Raw genomic sequence first — 23,941 nt, 5'->3', positions numbered from 1 at the left:
TTGAAAAGGCCCACATGTCTTCCTCATGCCGCAGTTCAAAGCGGAACAGGTGGGGCCGTCCCATGATTCAGCAAAGCGGTCACAAAAGACATCCAGTCACTCTTGTCCAGACTGCATTTTTTTTTTTTAAACGTAGGAGCATGTGGGGAAGAGATCCTCCGCTGCCAGGTGATTGATGTCCTATAAGGATGGATAGATGTGATGTCACCAAGTGCACCGCGAGACTTAATGTCATAAACAGAGACGTTGCATTTGCCCCTGATGCAGCCGGTTTCAATATTATTATTTTATATTTGATGTTGTCAAATTAACAAGAGGCAAATACGCGTTGTAGCTTTCCAGTATAAAAGCAGATTTAGACATTACTGTAATTTGTGTTAGTGCTAAATGAAACAAAAGCAATAATATAACAAATCAACTTGCTCATTTCTTATTTGTTTTTTAAATTATATTATATGTATGTTATTTATGTATAGTAAATGAGCCAATAGACGTCTACATTAGGGCTATCTGACAAAATTTACTACATTTGCTGAAGTACAGTTTTGAGTGTCCTAATCTTAAATATTTCCCCTTTTTTATGCAACTTCTACTCCACCGGTGAGTGAAATACGGTGCTTCTGCTCAGCTGTACTCACACCAACATGTACATATTTCACGTAAACATATTCACTCGTAAGACTCAGCTCATTGCTATAGAATTAACTACCTAGCTGTGCGTAAAGTACTCACACCTGCAGCAGCTACAACAATAAGATCCATCTCAACACTTTGTGCATGTCAGTGTGGATGCCTCGCTACTTTTTACTTGGGTTTACTTCAGAATGCAGCTTGTGTACTCAAGTATATAGGCTCTGTTGTTCTTCCACCGCTACTATCTGATCATATATAGTTGCAGATTACTTAATAATGTATCAGTTGTTGCATCCATCCATATAAAGGGGAATTATTGCGCAAAAATCTTTATCTCATTGCTTCCTTTTGCATCATTGTGCTGTTTGTAAATGAGAGAAGAGGCGGCTTGTAGCTTATTATCCCCACTGGCTTTATGGCTGACTGGTTGCAGTAGTGAATTGTGGGTTAGGGGCTATGTTGCCATATATCATTGAGCTATGTTTGGAGCTAATCTGCAAGAAGAATGGTTGGATTTGATGAATATGACATCTGAGCATTAATGATGGCGATTTCATTGCCGGGGAACAGTGTGATTTACTGAGGATCAGTAATGACACCGCCGGCTTGATTTAGTTGATTTGGTTTTAAGGGCCTGATTAAATAGTTTGGCCATGCTTTATTTCCTGCTCTTTGCGTCACGGCTTCATTATGGCGATCGCAAAAGCTGTGGAGAAAAAAAATAGGGCTCTCCACATCTGGTGTCGCTGTAAATCATTGTTTAGTCAGATTGCCATGGGTATCAGTTTGTCATTTGTCTTCGTTAAAGAAAGGATAATCGGTGACCTCGTGATTGAGAAAACTCAACATTCCTAGATAAGCCCTTAAGCCCAGGAGATGCTGCACACACACACACACACACACACACACACACACACACACACACACACACACTGAGGACTACTTTACAACTTTCCATTCCTGGCTTCTGTTAAAAAGCTAAAAACTAGAAACATAGAACTGTATGAATAGAAGCACGAATATGATCTTGTATTAAATAGAAACAGGACTAATCCAATAACTGTTTGGCATTAGGTGGCTCTGCATTGTCAAAACAAATCATGGTGTTATATTTCACTTATTATTCAAAATGAAGTACGGCTTATTTTGAAAAATAAGTGACCTATGACAGAATATATAACACAAATTCTTAACGATATTATTATTATTCAAGTTATTTATCCAATACCCATAATCTCAATAAGAATTTCTGAGCACTATAGCTTTGGACACAGACTATTTTGAAAAGCTCACTGACATTAACTGTAAACAGGCTTTAAGCTTCATTGCACAGCAAAACCAACCTCCAAAAATAAAACAGAAGAGGGAAAACTAAATAAATACCTCTAACTAAAGCATTTGGTAAGATGCACGCAAAAAATATAATTTTTCTCCTGTTAATATGATAATGAGTTAAGGTTAGGATTGGGTTATTACTGATATGATGTTAATATCAGCGGTGTGGGTGTTGACCTATGACTCAGCACAAGAAGCTTCTGTTCAACTTTATAATAAGTAAATATGTCCACAGCAGCTCCTCAGAGTGGATCAATGAGCATTTTAGAAGTAGTTCTGATTGATTTTCCAGCTCCATCATTCTGTCATTTCACTGAACAGGCAGCAACACAACACAAACCGGCTGCATGAGGCAAAACTACAATATTTTGTATGTGCAAAGCTTAAGTTTACTCAGCACAAAGTATCAAATCTATATACCCTATAATGACTTACACATATACCAACAAGCCCGTTTAATCTCCCACAAAACTCCAATGCACAGCAGGAAAATACACTTTAATAACCTAAAATAATGCACACCCAGGCTTTTGAAAGTTATATTATAATTATTTTTTATTTTAGTCACGCTTGAAGCTATCGCAAATAAATACACTGATCCACCACATGGATCCAGTCCCTGCATGAAGTACAATATAAAACTCATTGGGGCCTAAATCTCCTTTTATTATAAATGTTATGTATAATTCTTTGTCTCTACTGGTATCCTAAGGCCGAGGCTGTGGTCAGTCTCTGTCCATACAAAGCATAGGGGGAGTAATATGGCCCGGTGGCCGCGGGCACCGGCACCGGCGCCCCGGGAGCGGGCAGGGGGCTCTTTGAATACGGGTGGTAGCGGCTGGTCAGTCCGAGGGGGTGATGCGGACCCCGGAGGGCCAGCGCGCCGGGGCTGCCCGGGCTTCCGTTCGGGGGCATGTGCATGTGACACGCCATTGCGGCTGCGGCGGCTGCGTTGGCGAGCGAAGACGACCCCGGGTAGCCGGAAATTAACTTCTCCGTCCCGGCAAAGGCCGTGTGAGTCCGCAAGTGGCCGAGAAGCTCCTCGGAGGACGAGAAGCGTTTGTCGCAAGGTCCGTTCGCAGACACCCAGTTACAAATGTGAGGCAGGGGGTCGTTGGGGAGCATAAAGCCGTAGGGGTACAACGGGTGCCCGGTGAAAGCCGGGGCCGAGGGGTGCACGCCGTGCAGCGGGTGCGTCGGGTACATGAGTGGGTATCCGGACTTGAGCGCGGAGGCGGCGGCAGCTGCGGCCGCAGAGTCATGTGCGCAATTCGCGCTGGCCGCGCTGGCCAAATGGCTTGTGCAGTGGTAGCTGAGGCAGTACGGGTCTCTACACAGACCCGCGGACATAAGGGTCGGGGGCGAGGCTCCGGCTAAGGGGCTCGTCCCTTTACTGCAACCCATAGAGCTAGCCGCGGCGAACTGCGCGCTCAAAAGCTGGCTGCTGGACTTGGTGGGGTCAAGGGTCATTCCGTGCGGGAGGAACGGCTGGCCGTAACTCGCGTACGCGCCCGCTAAACTTCCAGGGTACGAAATACCAGCGGGAGGCAACGGGAAAACGGTGTGGCCGTGTTTGTACGGGGAAACGGGGGCCACCAGTCCAGACCCGAGGACGGAGGAGGCCGACGTAGTTACACATGTAGAGTCTGACGTAACTGTTTTGGACCCGGACGTGTTCTCCTGGTGCTGGCCGCCGTCGGAGTTAATCCCACTTATCCTATGGCCGCCGTTGCTTTCTGTCGCTCCGGCGCTTTTATTGCTGTCAGACTCCTTCTTGTCCTCCTTGTCCCCCGGTTTGCCTTCAGACGGCAGCGGGGACACTGAGGTGCAGGAGCTGGGGCTGCCTGTCCTGGGCGTAAACGGCTGGCAGGTGGCGCTAGGCACTCGGAAACTGTTTTTATCTCCACTCAGACCGCCGCTCGACTCCTTCTTCTCCGACCCTTTGGAGTACGGCTTGAAGCTGGATTTGTCTTCGGCGCCGATGTCGCTCATCTTCAGCGGGCCGGACTTGCTCTCCTTGTCGGTAGATCCATTGGACGAGCCGGAGGAGAGTTTGGAGGAGGACGGAGGGTCCGGTTTGCCGATTTGAGAGCACGTTTGAGCCAAAAGAGCCAGCGGACTTTTCTTGGCATCCAGCTGTGAAATCGGGACAAAACAAAATTAATACAAGTTACAAAAAACTCATTACTGATCGACGTATTGAGGCAAAAACACGCGTACGGCCTTTACGCATATTTTACGCATTGCGCATAAACTTGTCTCCCGATAAAACTCAGTATAACTCAGCGTGTGTGAGGAAGTGTGTGTGTGTGACCGACGTGTGTGTGTACTCTCCGTACCGTTCGGATGACACTGCGCTGACACGGGGGATCAATGTGTTACAGCGACGGGCACTGCGCCATAACTTAATATTTAACGTCTCATTTTAACGCAGAGAGAGAAAGAGATCAGCCAATTAGTCAAAAAACGTCTAAATGTTCCAGAACGACAAAGACCTTGGATCAACCTAGGCACTAAATGTCGAATATATTGCAATTTCTCACGTAAATATGAAGGTTGCCGTCCGTTTTGTAACACTTTCTTCGCGAAATCAAGCCAATAAAACGGGGTCTGAAGTTTAAGAAGTGACGTTTAAAGATTTAGGGGATTCGATTTCCAAAACAAAGATGGCAAAATCAACAACAACAACCGAAAAGAGTTTTTTAAATTTGCGTTTCTTACCTCGATGGGGCTGATCGGGGTGGACGGTAAAGGCTGGAGGTACTCCGGGTGTAAAATGTGTCCTGCCCGAGCCGTAAGCATTTTCAAAACCTTGATGGGAAGGCGCCCGGCTTGGCGTGAAGGATCTGCGGGAGAGCCGGAGTTGCGAGCGTGTAGCTGGCTGATCGTCACTGCGCCCCTCACCCCAAAGGAGCCGCTCTCCCACGCCGGATTCGTGCTATATCTCAGGACAGAGACCGTGGGCGATGTGATCATGACCCAATTCTCGTGGAAATGGTGGCAAAACGCATGTGCAACGGCGGAAGAAAGACTCGAAGACTCGAAAGTGTCATGCGGGTTGCGAGAAAACGTTGGTTTGAAATCCTTTTCCTCAGAAAGAGACGCGGAATGTCAGAGGGAAAAACAAACGAATCCGTGGTCCGACTATGTGGTGCAGCTTCATCCCCGGCGTCGCTCTGAGTGTGTGTGGCTTCGGGTCCGAGAGGAGACTCAGTCTACGCGGGTCGTGGGCAGGAAAAACACTCCCCCCCCCTCCCATCCTGCAGCATCTCAACGACTCCTCAGATCACACAGCCCTGTTTTTTTTTTTCCCCTTCATCGCCTCTCGATCAAAAGAGAGACCGACTTGATGGGAGGATCGAGGGAATCTGACGTAGACTCCTCACACGGACTGCTTGTTTTCATATTTCATCCACTCCGAGAGGCTTTTAATTTGAAGTTTTTTTTTTAAACATGCGTAATTGGAGCGGCGACGCATGCGCAATGGCGGTGCGTCGTGGGTGGTTTGGTTAGGTGGACTCTTGATAAGAATTAGAAGTGACCAAAACATCCCATGACAACATTTGACTCAGTTTTAACTAGTTAAGCATTAAGTATACATCGTTAACAACCATTAGGTGCGAAGGTAAAAGGATAAAAGGACAATCAATGCCCAATTATTATCAATTCTCTCCGTATTTTGATTTTAAAAAGTTGCATAATACTTACACTCTAACTTGGAAATCACAGTTTCTGGCCACTTGAGTGTGTTACAGCCTTGTCTGTGCGTCCTAAACCGATTCTTTTTGCACTGTAGTGACTCATTAGTGAACAACTGGGAAGTGAAATGACCAGCTCAGTGCTTTTCTGGAGTTTCTGCTCATAGGCACTCAGTCAAACTGCCACCCATTCCCGTCGGCATGTTCCACATTTTCAGTAACTTTCTCCTCTCAATCACTCTCTGTCATCTGTCACTTCTGTCCCGCACGCCAGTTATCTGTCAGCTGTCTTACTGATTTTTTTTTTACTTCCAGCGCCCTCCTCACAGTCAGATTCAGGTCAGCCACTGTAAAGTGAATCTGTGAGACGTGTGGAAAGAAAAGGACTGCGAGGCACTTCCGTCTCTTCCTCCGGCCTCCATCATCATCATAATCCAGGCCTGCGAGTAAGTCTTGTGGCGACTCGGACTCGGGGGTTTGTTGAATTAATAGAACGCGAGTACTTCCAAGCAACAAACCCCTGAGGTGTTCAGTCTGTTAGTTGCCATTTTACAAGGGTGTGAGTTTCTCTTCTCAGAAATCTGAAGTCTTCCTCCTCTTCGGCACCACATCCAAGCCAAAAGTTGCTCCTATCTCCCCGCCCTAAACAGGACTAAAAACCTTCCTGTGCCTGTCATTAATCATTAAAGCTTACACGTTTCTCCCCTCCAAAATAGACCCACTTATCTTATTACTCAATAGCCTATAAATGTCTTGCTGATCAGGCGAAAGTTAAACATATGCAAGTGTTTTTTGATTGATAACAGGGGCGCTGTTTTCGGCAACGGCTGTCAGGCTCTGACACAGTGCTTTGAGTTATTAGGGCAGAGAAGGGCGACCATAAATTTCGACCGTCAGGCAAAAACTCCTTTATTGTGGACATGATGGATGGCTCGCAGCGGCAGATACCAAATTCTCTGCATTATCCTTAAATGGCTACACATTTTTTCCGTTGCCATAATTCATTGCGATTAAACAAGAAAGCCCGAAAATCCCCTCCGGTATCTCTCATGAGGGTGCTTTTTCCGAACTAGCCGGCCCGTGCAAATCCAGCCATTTATAAGCAGCAGGGCAAAACTGTGACCTCAAGCCTGACGTCATCACGCAGAAAAACAAAACAACTTTAAAAAACGAAGCACAAAACTCACTGTAGCAAATTAAAAGGTGCGTTTTTTTAATTGGTCTTGTGGAAAGAAACAAATCTCCCCCACCAGTTTGTTTGCCAAGATGACTAATAGCTGTTTTCATCCCGCAGACGTACTTTTACTGTATTTCTCAAACCAAGGAAATGTAAAAATGTCTTTACAAGGATTTTCAGCCGTTTCAGCAAATTATCTGGGTCAAATGTTTTCAGTGGTCTGACCACAGGCAAGACTAAAGATAAGGACAAAGAGAAGACAAAATGGTTGAGTTGAAGCAGGCCTGCGATGCTTTCATATGCACATTAAAAGTGCAAAAGTATGAATAGTCTCTTTGTATTTATTTATGATCTTACTGATTTGACTTTCTGGGCTATAGTTGGATAGGAAAAGTCAGTCTGGTGCATGAATCCACAAACATGAACCTTGAAAGAAGCACATTCACACAATAACAATGCAATGCTCTGTATAATGTCCAATATGTGAACTGTTGTGTTGAGATGTTGTAGTAACTATTGATGACTGATGATTAAGAAACAAAACATGTCTTTATCTTTTACCTTCTCTTAGATATCTGGAGTTTTCAAGCGGCAGTGAAGCATCTATCCGGCGTGAAGGTAAGTCAGCGCTCTGCAGACAAACCTCACACAAAACACTCAGGTGCAAAAAGCTGTGATAAGCGAGAAAAAGGGAAAAAAAAAATAGGATCCCGGCCGATAAACGCCGCATTGTAATTTTTAGCAAATGGAATAAAGAAATTCCTTTTTGACATGACATGAAAATTCACCTGGTGGCAGCCGGCACAGGGGCACGCCACATCAGCCGGCGAGACAGGCCGACTTGGATGTGACAGGTAAAAAGGGGAGATGACGGTTAGAAGGTGCTATTGTTTCACAGCGCTTTCTTGACCTGTCAGGTCCCGGCACAGAGGCCTGAATCAAGGACCTCCTTGTCACTCGAGAAACGGTCTTAAAAGGCCGTTATCCAGACTACGGTGATTGCCTCTGTTTAATTGATTTGCTTTGCACTGAGGCTTGTCACATTAATAATGGTTAAGTACAGCCCCAGTGTGTCACCCAGAGTGGTGCGTCTATCTGGAAATTAACAGCCTTAACTAACTGGTGTCTGTGAAGCCTGAAATGCACCATCAGAAGAGCGCGCCGCCGTTTTATGCTGAGACTCTACTTATTTATTTATTGTAGCTCAGTTGCGTGATATTCCGATTCTAAAAAGGGACAATTATGAATCCCTGTATGCAAACTAAACTCGCTTGATTCTTCATTTGGGTGTCGATGGACACCGGTGTCCCACAATGCAAAGCGTATAACAGAAGTGGAGGATCTGATCGCAGCTGGGATGAATTAAAACAAATGATGGTAGTGAGACACATAGAGGACCGTGCTTGAAAGGAAAAAGTGTAGTAGTAAATCTTTGTGAGGGGGGGAAACTTTGCCTCTCTACATGTTCTAATCCGTTTACTGCAAATCATGTGCGCTTTTGCAGCCTTTTCAAATGGATGTGCACCGAAAAAATGCGTAACCCATCAATAACATAGATGTGATGCACACTTACGGTCCTTTTATGTGTACGTGCACCTTCCCAGACCTTAAAGCAATAAGAAGCGATTTGACTGAAGTCTGTAAATAACCTGAAAGATGTAATTCAAACTAAACCCTCATGAATTCCGATCCAACTACTCCACAGTGGTCATGAAACAGATCCAGGATGCACATGTGCAAGTGTGATTTGATATAGAATTTAACATTTTTTATAAAAACAGAGACAAAAAAGCAGAAAGAACGCAAATCTGAATGCGTCCGATGTGTAGCAGTGCAGATTTCAGCTTCGGTTTCAACCTTTTTGCCTCCATCTCTTTTGTAAAAGTAACTTATTACTGTTTATTAGCACGTTAGAAGCTGTACTGTATATATATATGCACCCAGAGATGTAAAGCGACAAGAAAGTGGTGTTGAGTGAGTGAGATTATGCTCTCTGGCACCTCACAAGAGCCTCTGACAGGGTGCAGCAGACATTAAGTCTCTGATATTTCTGTGACTGACTGACAGTTTGAAATTGCTCCCATCACCTTGATAGCATGGTAATGCACCTTGCATGCGGACTGTCTTAAAGTGCAGGAAATTAGACTCCGAGTTGGGAGTTGCCTTTCAACCCAATATGACAAGAAAATAGACTGCTTTGCGCGGTCGCCCAGACAGGAGGGAGAAAAAAAAGGTCCCCACATATCCTGGAACGGAATAAGAGGTTAGAAGGACGTGTCAGGAGGTATTACAGATATTATGTGTTTAGGACGGGACATTTCACATGCTTAGAAGTCATAGCCATTTCCTCTGAGTATGCCCATGGTACACTTTTTCCCCTCCATCTGTGTCAAAAACTGTAGCTTTGACATGGTTTTGCGAAAAAAAAAAAAAAAAAAAAGCTCAACTCGGGGAACTGACATGAATTTACGCTACGGTGGCGGAAGTCAGACGGGGGCAGAAGCACAGCATGACGGAAGGAGTTAGAAAAGTTGAGTAGCAGCCAAGATCGCGTCGGTTGAAGGGTCTTTTTCACTTTGTCTCCTCAATTAGTCAAAGCTGGTCGGGCGCGGGATGTAAAGCCCGCAGAGATTATGCTGTCGTCCACTTGCCGTCAGGCAGGTGAGGATGTTGGCATGTGGTAGTCATGCTGTAAAGGGGAGTTAACTTCACATGCACCCCCCTGTTAGCACTGGAACCAATGCATGGCACAGTTGATTCAACTCAGCCCGACAGCTGCCATATTACCAGATTCTGAACTTTGTGGAAACTTCAGGGAGCTCCTTTAATACAGACTGTATCTACCTGTCTAACAGCCGTATGAGAGTTTTCTGTTTCAAGCCACTTCAGTTTATTGCTTTGACAACCGGGTGTATATTTACTGTAAGTCAGTGTTGGCAAACATTGACTAATTACAGATATAATGCATTTGTTATTGCACTGATAGATGGGTTAAGAGAAATTCATTGTTGTGTTTCACTTTTTTCAAATCCAAACGATACACAAACCTTTCCTTCCTTTACCCTTAGCTCAGCTTTCATTGTGGGTATTTACAGTTGAAAGAGTACTATTATATGGTCCAATAATGTTCGGACTATACCCCACCAGTGTGCAGCAGCAGCAGCATGTGTGGATCCCTTGTGATTTGCATGTCTAGATTTAATTTATGGAGCCTAATCTGGGTGCAGACGTACAGGTATCAGGTTATGACACTGGAAGCACTGTGCCGTTTGGGATGAATGTCTGTGATGGGCAGATTCCTCCGACTAAAGCGGGCCTAAAGAATGATCTTGTCACATTTCACGCTCAGGATTAGGGATTCGCAGGGAGGAGTAGGAATTAGCGTCAAGCGGTGGACTGGAGACGAGTATGCAAGGTATTTGTGAAGACATGCTTGGACACTTACTGCTCCATTTGTCTTCTTAGTGATCAAATACTGAATGCTAAGGTTATTTCCTCTGTCATTTATGGTTTATTTGATATGCATTTTATATATATTTATATATATGTATATCCATGTTGCAGTTTCTTCGATCTGAGCACGCGTCACACACTGAATTACCACCTGTACCATCTAATGCAATCCAATGGAAGAGGCCCGCAATAAATACTACGTTTGGGAAGCTTAAGATGTGTGTATATATATGTGATATATTTACTGTAATATATACTGTATATGATATAGCGGCACCTATTTGTGCCATTGGAAGTGAGCTTGTCTGGTGAATGCCTTCAGGCTATCAGAGTGAGCTATTACAGAGAGAGACGGAGAGAAAGACAGCGGGAGAGGGAGGGAGGGAGGGAGGGCTGAAAGACAAAGTAGAGGAGACCTGACAAATGAAATCAAACTTCATAAGAGCTGCCACTGGTGTCAGTTATTATCCATATCTCAAGCACATTATGGTGCCGCAGTGCAGCGTGTAGCTTCTCGTCTGTCGGCTCAGATTCATCACGGTCTTGACTGTTTCTTTTAAGTCACAAGTGTCAGAGTGAAGAGGCCCGTTAATTGACAACAGAGTGGCACAGATGTGGACTCGTGCCTTTATTTTGGTGCCAAGAAGTGTTGTGTTGTTTTGATGAGCTATTATTGGCAGAAGCCAGTAGGGGAGATAGAAGCCTGCCTGGAAATGGGAAGTGACATCAGACAAGAGTGTAGCTTGTGTGCAGGCAAGTTCTGTGTGCTGCAGCCTAACTCAGGACGAGCCTGTTGACCTTTAGCTCACTGCTTATGAATAGCAAAAACAGGTTGGCACAGTCTGAAAGGCAATCAGGTATTCAGGTCAGTATTGATAAGTCGAGTTGATTTTCTGTGCTTCTAAAACATTATAAATTGTGACAAATGGCCACAGCACAAGGTTACGCCTTCAAATTGCATATTTTATCAGAATCCAGAGGTGTTCTAGTGACGATACGTTTTCTACACATCATTTTTTTTCAAACACAGTAGTTGGATTTAAATCGGTACAAATCCTTGTATGCTTACACCTACTAACAGTCCAAGATGATGCTGTTGTAAATGAATATAGTAGTTCTGTTTTGCCAATTTACAAAATAAACTCTTGTTAATGATTGACTAATAATGTAATCATTTCAGGTTCCATCTTTTTAGGCCCAAATTTGCGGCAGTCAATGTCAACATAACATTGCTCACATCTCACGTTGAGACTGATTTACTGTCCCAGCACTGGGGCGAAGGTAAACATAATTAATGTGACCATAAAAGGGCGCGAGGAGCAGATTGTTCCCCCCATTATGACTTTAAAGTAGACTCTAGCTGTCCTGGATGCTATAAGCTGCACTCTGAGCACATCTGGCACTCTCACTGTAAATCAATGAGGCATCTGTAACATGTAGCTCAATAGACCCACTTCATAATCACAATGTTCTCTTATAGTATTCACTCAGCCAGAGTACAGTGTAAATAAATAGCTCTAGGTGCCATGCATCTTACCGTACATTGATCACATACAAGAGACCCCCCGGGCAACAATGCACAATAGAAAAATAGCTTCCTGATTTCCCCCCCTCGTCTAAAGCGCCGTGCAGGCCTTAATAGACAGAATCAGAATGTCTGCTGCGGTGTTGCAGGGTTTATGAGACCATTACCGCTTTTTATTGTGTATCCCTGGACTAATGGCTTTCCATAGTTGCGGTGATTTACGGCCTGTCAGCTGCGCGGCTGTCCATTAGAAAAGCAGGCTGACATCAAGCCGGTGGTGGAAACGTCCACCGTTCACAAAAAGGGAAGTGAAGTCACAGATGCCTCCTTGTTTACTCGCTTCAGCCGCAGCACTTCCACGTTATGAACAGTTTAATAAGTCATTTACAGTAAGACAAATATGACGCTGCAGACTGAGATCACTCCAGGATTAAGACGTACGTGGACGAGATGAATAGGACTCTGTCGTTCTCCAGAGTAAAGGCGATGTGTTGCGTAATCACAGCATGAGGTTTAGTGCCTTAATCGCAGCATAGTAAATGTTTTAAAGTGCATTTAAATGTACCCACTGATACATGGTGTGTTATGTGCAGAGGAATGAAGTAACTAAGTACTGTACATTGACTGAACATCCACATCAGCGACATGTATGTGAGGTATTGTCCATTTGTGGAGTTTTGCTTTCTTGTACCAGTGTATCTTAAATGCTGTATGTCATCTTGAAATGGAGTGTTTTCCATTGTGGTAGGCATAGTTTTGTTTATTAGGAAAGTAAAAGTCTAAGCAGTTACGCTGATCTCACTATTTGGAATCAACTTCAACTCAAAACTTTATGGATTTTCTTTATTATAGTGCATAAAGTGTAGTCACAGTATATAAACACATCATTGACTAATAGTCTTTCATTAGCATTTTATTTTCAGCTTTTATTTTGGAATGGTTGTTATGCTTATAGAAAAGAAACGTGTTCATAGAGCAATACTGTGTTTTAACACCAATATGAGAAGGATGGATGGAAAAGTAAACATTTTTGCACGCAACTGCATTTGTTTTGCCATATATAAGAGCAAAATTGGGAGAGATTGTAGCTAATCAATGTTAGTACTTCTAATCTGAATTAGCTGCAGAGGGCTCTAGTGACCGTTACTGGCATATCACTTCCTCTATGAACTTCATCAATTCATGTGAGACGGTATTTTCCATCATTTTGCCATTGCCAAAGTCCAAATTTTCATTTAGGAATTCAATTCTTACATCAGTTCTACTTCTACTAACATTCCATCTAGTGTAGACACATGTGGAGCTAAACATCACGCAAAATTCTGTGCGGTGTTCTTCCCTGGCAGAATGAACACGGAACAGACAAACAGGAAAGAATGTTTAATTTAAAGGGGATCGTCACTGGATCAGCGTACATGAAAGCCACCTCAGACTTTTATCTCCGCTGGCTCTTTCGTGACCTTTTAAAAGCGGCGCGTTCTTATGTACAGCCGGACTAACTGTAAAGCCCTGCTCACTGGCTTTAGGATAGTGCTCTTACCTTGGATAATCTGCGCCGAATCATCCGTAAACCTCACTTTATTAACTCGTACACAAGGATTGCACGTGTGGAATCGGAGCAGGACTTTTTTAACCGTTGCAATTCACCGCTCTTCCGAAAGTTCTCACAGGAAATCGCGCGCCGCAGAACAAACTCAGATGCAGATTCGCGCGTTTCCTGCGACGATAAGCAACAAGCCAGACGGCAGTACGAAGTCAATAATGGTGTTTCTGCCTCGCCGTTCCCTTTTCTTGGCGGTTGGTATTAATTGTTGCCGCCGCGTGAGAGCCACAGGTGGGGGTTAGGCAGGTGATCCCTGAAGGAGGCGGAGCTTGTCCCGCCTCACATAAAAATCAATTCTGGCCTTTGGTGTTGGCAAGCCAGCGGGGTTTGGGCGGATGGGGGAGGGGGGTGGCAGTGGGGGAACACATGTCTGACACCTCCTGACTTTTTCATGAGGCTCTGTTTGAAGTTTTAAACCCCCACGGAGGATTCTTTGGGCCGATGAATATATATAAAAAAAGCTGGAGGGGTGGGATTCAGCTTAAAGCTCAGACATATTATCAACCAAGCTGAAAATGAAAATGAGAAGTCAAATGGAGATACTTTTGTGAGTTATGACAAATGTATCGGCTTTAATTTTCGATGTTTCACAGATGCAAAAAACGATGGCACGTCTGCTTTATTTGAATATCCCCATTATGGCTCTTTTATGATGGACTCCTTTACATCGGGAGCTTCCTCTGTAAGTCGCTCTTGTCCTGAGTGGTTCTGTTCGCACCGTGCGGCCGCCACAAAGACGAGGAGCATGACCTCAAAGCATCTTTTGTGTGAGGAGGCAGTGGAGGGTGGTGGCCTGTGATTCATGTGATGAGGGTGAGGAGGTGTGGTAGGTGCTGAGGGGGAGGAGGAGGAGGAGGGTGGGCCCAGACAATGACAAGCTCGGACTTTGCCGTCCCGGTGGTCTTGGTCTTTTATGCATTCTTTCAAATATTTCACTCTGCTGTTCTCTATGGTGAATGTTTGATATTGACATGTTCATCTCAGAGTGTACAAGTGTGTGTGTGTGTATGTGTGTGTGACTGATGTCTTGTTAGATGTGCTTACCTCTTGGTTGCTGTCGCTCTGGTTGTTCTCCCTTTACCTTCATTCACATGTACATCACACATCCTTGTTCTCTTCATTTTTGTCCTCTTCTTTTGCCTTTGTGTCTTGTATTCTTCCCTCTCCTTCGGACCAATGAATGACTTTTTCATTGCTGGTGTACATCAATTAATTCCGATTAATCCCACAAAACGTTATTTTACCTATAGGTGGCATTACAATGACATAGCACGGTTCAAAATAACACATTTCGACCGTCGGAGCAGCCTAGGCAGGCATTTGTGCGTGTTGTTTTTGTTAGCTGCACTGTCCACTCTAAAACCTTAACAAGTGTCATTTGCTGACTTCCTCCGACAGATGCTGGTGCTCGCCTCATGGAAGTGCAATGTCCTGGATCTGGTGGCACTGCCATATAACTGCAGTATAAATAGATTCCTATGACAGAGCCATTCATCTCCCGCCATGAACACATCAACATTAAAAGACAGCTCGCCGAGACCTCCGCGCTTGTTAGGGCCAGATCAGCAGTCCAGATGCCCAAGATGTAAACTCATGAAGGGAAGATTAATTTATCTGTCATCCCTCCCTGTGACAGTAGTTATAAATCTGATTTAGCTGTTGGGCAAGGGGCCACACGGAGGGGGCAGGCGGACATTAAGATTTCAAAGGAGTGATAGGGACATGGCGTACTTGTGACCCGCGGCGTGTCAGAAATGGGTCAAAAGTTTTTGAACGCGCACAGTATGTACGGTATGAGGTTCTTGTAACCGCATGGCAAAAATCTCCTCTCCCCCCCTCCCCCTGCCTCGACTTTCCTGTGCGTTGTTTTCAAAATGGCAGCGATGGTGTGTGTCGCCTCAGACAAAAAAAAAAAATGGGATATGCAGTGTCAAAGGGGCTATTTACTGGTGGATTGATGGGAACAGGCGATATGAGGTGCTCACATCCTGTGACCATCTGCATGGGAGTCATGCTAGTTATTCAGATCGGACACAGATGCTCGGGCATAACATGAGCCTCTATGCAGATATCTGGACGCGTGACAAAATGTTTATCGCTACAGTTCACGGAATGTCAAATGGGATTTTGACTCGCTAGCATTTCCTACAGGTTCATTTGTGCCTTTGCCAAGCCCGCCTGCTTTACTTGTCAGCATTTGTCATTCACATGTCCCCGGTAAGCAGCCAGTGATCTGAAGTTACAGCATTTCTCTTTGTGAAATTAACTTCATCTTCAGGTTTTGAAACTGTCACCAGCGTCTTGTTTTACAGGGTTTGGATCTTCCAGGCTTCCACCTTTTATTTCAGAGGGTTAAAGCAACTCTTGAGGCGTTTGCTGACAGTGAAATTCCCCTGTGCATAACACGCTACTTTAAGATACTCAAGGCGGGGATATCATGTCATACCACATTAAACAGCTAAATGACCTGATCACAGCGACGCGGAGGTGTAGTGGGGGTGGGAGGGGCCGACATGATGATGAATCCCTTTCCTTTGAAGCCGGACGCTCTTCAGCACGTCTGTGTTGCTTTCACTCAGATGAAACCGCAGTCTTTGTATGGTAAACAACACTGTTTTGTGACAGGGACAAAGAGTGAATAGAGCTCTCCAAGTGTGTCTGCCGGGGCATTGTTGCCGTGCGTATGGATGTCAACTGAAAGGCCGCAATCCTATACACCTTTTACACACTCGACTAGTGTAGTGGACTGCTGAAGGTACAAGAAGTGGTCTTGTTTACATTCATTCATGCATGCATTTTTCAAGGTTTTGGCCTGATTAGTTTGGCTGGTGGTCATGTTCTTTAATGCTTCTGCACTACTGTTACCACCACCAACTGTCAATACGGTATGTGGAATTGTATATGAGCAGTTTTTGAGGGTTTGTGTCTGACATGCAGGGCTATCTCGCAACCCTTTAGGCAGACTAATGCATGAGCAAATCACCTTATATAGATGCACGTGGGGTCTGTGGGTAAGAAACAGCTGAGAGGTATCGAAAGTTGCTGCAAAATAAGGAGCTAAACAAGCGTCATTGCTCAAGCTGTAGCTCTGTAAACTCCCAAAACAAATCAGACTGGAATGCACATTCATTGTTTGATAAATCTGCTGTGCCCCATGCATGTGCATCCTTGTGTGTGTGTGTGTGCTGCATTACTCACCCAAACACTGGTTGTGCCACAGAGCACCTTAAAATTTGTTGGTAATTTTTCATCGTCCCCCCTGCAATCAAGTTAATACTGAAAATGTCTGTGGTTTCCTCTCTCCTCCAGTAAATTCTACTACATTACAATACAAAGTAAATCATAACATACTGTGGACATAGTGAAGCTAATTACATTAATGATGGCATCAATTACTCCTCTGGTGAGGTTTTGGCCACTGTGGCGCATTTTTTTCTCCTGAATCGTGGCACTGAGGACAGCAAGGATTTGGACATGTCAAAGCGTCCGGGGCCAGAAACAGAATTAATGGCCGTCTGCCTGCATCCAAGGTCCTTCAGCAGTAATTGCAAGCAGAATCTGACTCTATGATCTCAGCAGCGGTACGCTCCATGCCAAAACAGCCCGTCTTTGACAGATTGCCTTCCTGCAGTAATAACTTAAGCATGTTCGTTCTCTCAAATTAGGCAACGCTTCCCTCCCACACCACAAAACAGGAGCAATGACTTCTTTCCACCTCCTCCAAATATAAATCCCTGTGTGTGTTTTCCTGCTTTGACAGATCTCTGTTAAAATATTTCCTTAAGCTCACAACGAGGACTGGGTTCTGCTGAAAACTAATGGTTGCCTTTTTATATTACGCAAACACAGATACTGAATACGGAAAATCAATACAAAAAGACTCAGCACGGTCCGTACTCCTGGCATTGATTTTCCATTTTTAATCACTTGCAGTGGACGTGAAATGATTACCAGGGTTATGAGAAGAAGTCTAGTGATTTGCCCACCCGGCCGGAAGTTTAGGTTTGGGGTTTATTGTGGACTTATAAGCTGCGACAGTTAAGTTTACGCTTGTCTGGGTTATGATGGGACCTGGCTGGGGTCAGTAGGAGTTTGTCATGTCAAAGTCGGGGTCAGAATCTGGTTAGGACTTCCTCCTCTGCCCAGAATCAAAGACACAACATTCCTGTCGTTCAGCTATGCAGTGAAGACCTCCTTTGTGAACCCATGGCACAGACACGTCCAGGACATTTCCACAGTTTTAGGGGTGCCGTTGTTGCCCCTCCAAGGCTTGCAGCAGAAGGAATCCCGCTGTGGTTCCTTCTCATTCTCTCAGTTGACAGCTCGTGTCCCGCCTCAGGACAGAGGGACTCCTATGTGCTGCTCTGTGGTGGGTTGTGTTCTCTGGAGCAGTTAAAAAGCCTGGCAGCACCGCCCCATGACTGTCCAAACACAGTTGACTCTAGGCATGCACATCAAAAAGCAGCGCTCGGCAAAGCCCATTGAAAAGTGAACCACGGGGGTGTCGAGCTTATTTATTTATTTTCCACGTATAAAAATTAGTGTTTTTAATTTACGGGACTCGGGGCTGTATTTCAAAAGCAGTTTTGACGTGGCACCAGGTTTTACTCAACCCCGGCTGGATCCAACGGAAAGCGGGATTCAGTGCGAGTAACAAGTAAAGACAAGTTAATGAAAGATCCTTTCAGCCGGCTCTTCAGTGGCGCTCACAACGGACATGTCAGAGCGAAATGAACTTTCCCAGCAGTGTGTGTTTTAGAGAGCATGCAGTGCGATCACTAATTCATCCTGCCTTGAAAGACTTTGACAGTGACGTTCGAGGGTAGATGCTATGTGAAAATGTAAATAAACTTTAGAGGAGCTTTGGGTCAGTGTGGGATGAAATTTATAGTTTTGGCATTTACTCTGCGGCCATCATTCATCCCCCTGTCGTGAGCCGAGGCCTTGATCAGCAGAGCCTCCGTTGGCCCTGGGATGACCCGCAGTGCATCTGACCAGCTGTGGCTCAGATGCCTCAGTCGGAGATGTTCGCATTACTGTAATAACTGGGACGATTAACCCCTTCCGCACTGCCGCGAACGCAACAATAATTCATCTGTTTGCGGCTGTGCTAATCTGGCGCTGTCACTGGCTCGCACGAAAAAAGAATCCACAAGTGAGAAGTGAATTCCAACACTGTTTTGCCTCAGATGTACACACACACGTATATACAGTATAAACCTAAAAAGGAGAAACAAGGGAAAGCGCTGGTGAATGAATCTGCAGTGAACCATCACACATTAACGTTTACACAGTTAAGTCTTTCGTCTAAAATCACATCATAGATACATTCTTTGGTACAATGATGTAATGATATACTGTATGAACACTGCCACCGCAAAACCAGTGAAGGAAAAGTAGTGGGGCGCAACCAAAACCCACCATCAAATACGCGAGCATGACATACTGCCTCAAAATGTGCATCTTTGGAGTAAAGAGAGATGAAATCAGATGTGCTCAGCGTAGCCTGGATTATAGTGGATTTGGCAGCCGTTTGCAACCTATGTCACATAATGTACAGTCCTGTAAATGCTTAAATCAAAGGTGAATAATGGAGAGGTGCCCTTAAAGCAAAGTGGCAGTTATGTAGAATTGCTCCATTAAAGGTGGAAGGCAGTCACAATTGTGTCGCGTTAGCTTTTCCATCATTTGGACCTAACGGCCGCACTTGTAGCACTTAGAGTTCACTTACAAACAACAGGAATGGCAGCAGTAACAGGCGGAATTGAGAGCAAACTAGGCATTTTGTTCTATTTTCAAGTGGGTCAGAAATATGTTAAAACCGAAATGGAGGCTTTCTCTAGTATCCAAGTTTCCTTCATGAGTATGAAATGATAAGTTCAAGAAACAATTCTATGTCATTATAAATACATTTACCATATGCAAGGCACTAATCAGTACATATCTGATAGCATACAAGCTACATTTCCATCTGGAGCCTTTGAAATGTACTTTTGTAAGTTTTTGAATCAAATGAATTTATAGCCCTTAACGTGATTTAATGTAACAAGGTTAGACATTAGTACACTGTGTTTTGGTACATCAATGCATTTTCTAACTTTGTAAGGACCTAATGTCCGTTGCTAAATGTCCGTTTAAATGTATGTCATTGTAAATCCAAATTAGCTTAAATGATACTCAATTCTCACCTTAAACACAACCGAGAGAACAAAGCCTGTCAGTGTTTTTCCTCCTTTTAACAGGTGAGCGCTCTATGCTATTAATTTGTGTAGGGCCACCTACTTTAATTGGTCTTAATCTGGAGTGAGTGGCTTTGATCTCTCTGACAGTTTGACTGCATTAGCACGAGTGTGCGGGCTAATCCTTTGCGTAGCTTGTTCTCTCGGTGCAGCCAGAGGCCTGTCCAACGATAATATGTCAGCTGAGGGATAAGCCCTCATCAAACAGCCAGGTCTAAGCTTCTGGAAAATGGGGGTTGAAGGGCCACCATCATGCTGTGCTTCAAACAAAGATAGAGACGTAAACCCTCGCTGGCTTGTTCAGGGTCTGCTGAAAACATGTTGAAAATTAGCATTTGTAAGGTGTCTGCCCTTTTTGCTAACTTGTTGTTGTGGTTAAGCTTCGTGTGTCCTGTAAAGTAGACGATGCTTTATGACCAGGAGCTACTATCAAGTACAAGCATGTTAACACTGTTTGAGGTGTCGCCTGCGGTGTTATGAGAGTTAGTTTGACGTGGTATTTTTCACGATTTAAAGTAGTTCATCCACAGCCAAACTAGTCATAATAAAGTAGCTAGCGACAGGAGAAGTGACAAACTACATTGAAGCTACTATTATATCGTCTGCTGTAAATCTGATGTTTTAATCTTATAGTGAATAAGCAGGAAAATGTGGTTATAGGAATTTATCTCTAGGACTTTCTGCCATGTGTTCGACAGTTGCAGTATGAAACAAGGTTGAAACCTGTTTTTGATTGGTAAACTGAGAGTACACAGCAATTTCTTTGTCTGTAAATGCATAAAGTTGCAATAAAACAAAAACTATAGATTTCATTGGGCAATTTAAGGAAAACCGATGTGTCATTGTGATGGATTTGTTTATGTACAGACTACATTTCCCATAAGGCTACGTGAGCTGAGTTGGTAGAGTGATGCATGCTAGGTTGTGTTCAAAGGTGTAGGCCATGCTGTTAGCCGTGTGTTGGAGAGTTCAATGTGAGTGTGTGTGTGTGATTTGAATAACATTTGGCTACAGTTATGGCAGCTGTGCTCGTCAAGTCTCCACTTCACATGACATGTAATTAATGAAATTGGGCTCAGCTACCGCCAAGCTATGGAAAATATAGTTGCATTAGAAACTTCGCTACATTTAAGGTTATTTAATCATCTTTAAAAAACAATTCTTCTTGAATTCTTTGCGTTGCTATAGGTTACAATGGATTCTTTATTCCCACCATACATACTGCATACTTATCCACATGTCCAAACAGGGATTTTATCTGTGCCGTGTCATCTTATTAGGAAGTAACAAGTGTGTGGAGTGTTTGTCCTGAACTCGGGCTGAACCCTCATGAATTATGATAACCATCTCACAGACAACAGTATCTGCTTTCACAAGAGGAATAGAGAGATAGTGTTTGAAATGAAGAAAATAGTGCCACTTGTACTTTGGGAGTGATTATATTACACATCATGGTGATTTACTTATCAAGGCTGCCATACAGTGTTGGCCTCACCGCATGTTTAGTTTTAATATCCCTGATGGAGAATGTTAGGTGGTCAGTCCTGGATGATGCGTGCAGAAAGCCAAAGTATTAATCGCAAATCTGAAACTAAGCAAGATTGCAAAAGCAGAGGGACGTAGGACATTTACGTGAGTGCTGCACGTATTCTAAATAATAATAATTCCATTTTCTGCTCTCGATATTTCACAGGGAAATATTCTACTGTTTGCTACTTTATCTTCTGAATGTTGTAGTCACCAATGCTTTGCAGATTACAACTTCAAATTCAACATGACAGCAACAAATTAAATATTGCCATTATCTGTTAAAAACCCTTCGTTCAGCTCAATAGCACAATGACTTTCATATCACATTCACAAAACCAGATACAAGTGACCCAGTTGCCATTTTTGCTTACACGTGGCACATATCAGGCTGACTTTGTGAACATGGTATCAGATATTCTCAGATACGATCCAATGCGTATCTGATGTCACGCGTGTGACCGTCATCCAAACACACAATTTGGACCTTCTGTGCCATTCCGGCTCTCATTCCGACTCCTTGCTATTTCAAGTTTGTTACCGCGTCCGTGCGGATATGAATGAGTTAGTCATGCGCGTAGCTGCACATGCCCAAGCTGACAATATTCATCCACCTTAGAGTATAGTTAGCGACTTGCTTTTATTATTTCAGTCTCTTTCGTAGCCTTTTGCAACCATTGCAGCATTTTGTTGCCCTCTGCATTAGGAAACAAAACCCTTGTTTGTGTATTCCAGTTGTTTCACAGTTCTCAGATACGGGCCACTTAGAAAAGATATCAGTTCTAAGCAAAAATTGTGCCTGAAGTACAAATAAATTCAGATTATTTATCATTTAAACTTGTCTGAAAGCACTTTCTCCTCATCTTTTCATCTCAGTGCCGCAGCACACTGGCCGCCACTTGCTCTCGGTCACCTGGCTCCATTTATATTTGGGGGCCATTTAACCGATCTGTCATCCATCATAAAATAGTAAAAATATTTGGTACACCGGGGACACTGTTGGAAGGTGACTCGCCAGTCGTGGGCACAAGATAAAGATTAATCAAATGTTATGTGCACTATCACCAGCTGGCAGCACCAGCCTGTAAGCCTTTTGAGTGAGCGTGTCCACAGAGGCCCGTTGCACCGCCGAGTTTGTCTTGTAAAAGTGCAGCTGTCCAAGACATGACAGCTACAGCATTAGCGGGGCCATTAAGAGGTGTAGAACATTTCCAGGGAAACCATTTGAAAAATGACAACCCCCGGCACCGCTGAGATATTAATTATACACAGCACCCATGGAAAATAAGCGAAAACAGTTGGTGAGACAAAAGCGGCCTTGTTTCCTCACAAGATGTTGCATGAGGCATTTAATAAGCAATAAACAGAATATTAAAAAAAAGGAATCTTGTCAGTGGGAACATCTTGAAAACATGGCTGACTGGAGTCGTGACTAATTACATGAAGGCTCCATATTTCAAAATGAAAAACAAATGAAAAGGCGATTGCTAGGATTAGGAATGGTTTCTTTTTTATGCAGGACTCACACTGGAATAGAAGTGAATGTCAGACATATTTCCCCTACGTTTGCTGTCTCACTGTAGTGATTCAAAGCCACTATTACGGGTGATGACGTCATCAGATTTGGTGTTTACATCCACAACATATTTATTTTAATTGTGGAACCAATCTAAAGGTAAACTCATCAAACCCAGGCTGGTCGGTTTACATTGATATCTCCAGTTTACATTGATATTTTACTGACTTAGAGATTTTCAGTTTCCTTTCTCACGGCCCGACAAAAATATTGATCTACTCTCGGCTATTAATCCTTTTGACCTTATTTGCTGTTTTCGGGAGTGTGTAGGAAAGCTGAAAAGCTAAATAAAATGTGCTTATCTGCTATAATTGATAAGAAAGTGTTCAGGTGTGCAGGTTGTAAAGTTAATGTAGAGCTCTGCTGCGGCGTATGAGTCATTTTTATTGTAAGTCCACATCATAAAGCAGCTCTCAGCTACTTCTGTGCAGCGTTGTGGAGGTCAGGCTGGTGATGGTTTACCCTCTGGTGGGTGCATAGGGCATGGATGGATCTTTACCGTCACAAAATAAAGGTTAAAGCATTTACATATGCAGTATTTTTATCCCTTTTATACAGAAATGACTTCCATAATGACTAAATCTGCCCAAAGTGTTAATGAGGGATTAATTTGTCATGTTTTCACCAAGTTAAATGCATTAACTGGGATCCAACAAGGTTCCTCCTAATTAAAACCACCAATCCCAGAGAGTCTTAGAATTCCCGTAAGGCCATACTTCATTAATGGTTCCCTAACTAAACCATGCAGACTTGATCACCCAGTCTAGTTAAAATAAACCAACCTCAATTCTGAAACGACGGCTTTACAGTGGAGCTATTCTATGTCCTCTCCTCGAGGGAACGAAAGGAACTGATGGTGGCCGCGTAATATCTATTCGCAGCCCCTCATAAATAAAGAGTTGCCCCCTCAGAGCAAACTATGTTTATTATAGCCGGATGAACCTCCGTGCCAGCCCTTGGAGTTACTTATGCAGATAAATGCAGCACCATTCATCATCACTCCTATTCATAAATAGCCAATAACTCATCCCCTCCATATGGAAGATTAGACCTTGGAAATGTGACTTAAGCACAGGAAGTATTCAGTTCATGAAAAACATGAGCGATCACACACAGCGATCTCCCCTTTACTCATTATATCTTATTCTACATGTCATTTCCTTGCTCAGCTCTCG

At 43.8% G+C, this 23,941-nt stretch overlaps 1 protein-coding gene and 1 long non-coding RNA gene across 2 annotated transcripts in view; one reads left to right on the top strand and one right to left on the bottom strand.

The window, feature by feature from the left end:
* Window positions 1-2,537: 2,537 nt before the first annotated feature.
* LOC142993008 (zinc finger protein 503-like) lies at window positions 2,538-5,228 on the bottom strand. Its single transcript, XM_076143603.1, has 2 exons — window positions 4,690-5,228; window positions 2,538-4,104 (listed from the first exon to the last, which is right to left on the bottom strand). The coding sequence occupies exons 1-2, from the start codon at window positions 4,942-4,944 to the stop codon at window positions 2,665-2,667; spliced, it is 1,695 nt and encodes a 564-aa protein (XP_075999718.1). The 5' UTR covers window positions 4,945-5,228; the 3' UTR covers window positions 2,538-2,664.
* A 547-nt stretch (window positions 5,229-5,775) lies between these two features.
* The window catches only part of LOC142992951 (uncharacterized), a 38,115-nt gene continuing 19,949 nt past the window's right edge, over window positions 5,776-23,941 (top strand). Inside the window, exons 1-3 of the long non-coding RNA XR_012961089.1 lie at window positions 5,776-5,883; window positions 5,982-6,112; window positions 7,415-7,461. This is a non-coding gene — a long non-coding RNA (uncharacterized LOC142992951). The remainder of the gene's footprint in view (window positions 5,884-5,981; window positions 6,113-7,414; window positions 7,462-23,941) is intronic.

This window comes from Genypterus blacodes, unplaced genomic scaffold, assembly GCF_046128005.1.
Source record: "Genypterus blacodes isolate CSIRO-AG114 ecotype Tasmania unplaced genomic scaffold, CSIRO-AGI_Gbla_v1 ptg000026l_1, whole genome shotgun sequence".
Taxonomy (NCBI): Eukaryota; Metazoa; Chordata; class Actinopteri; order Ophidiiformes; family Ophidiidae; genus Genypterus; species Genypterus blacodes.
This window is presented reverse-complemented; position numbering and strand designations above follow the sequence as displayed.

Coding starts and splice junctions, on each gene's coding strand:
- LOC142993008 (XM_076143603.1), bottom strand. CDS start 4,944: ATGATCACATCGCCCACGGTCTCTGTCCTGAGATATAGCACGAATCCG. Junction 4,105..4,689: donor CCCCGATCAGCCCCATCGAG/GTAAGAAACGCA, acceptor CCGATTTCACAG/CTGGATGCCAAGAAAAGTCC.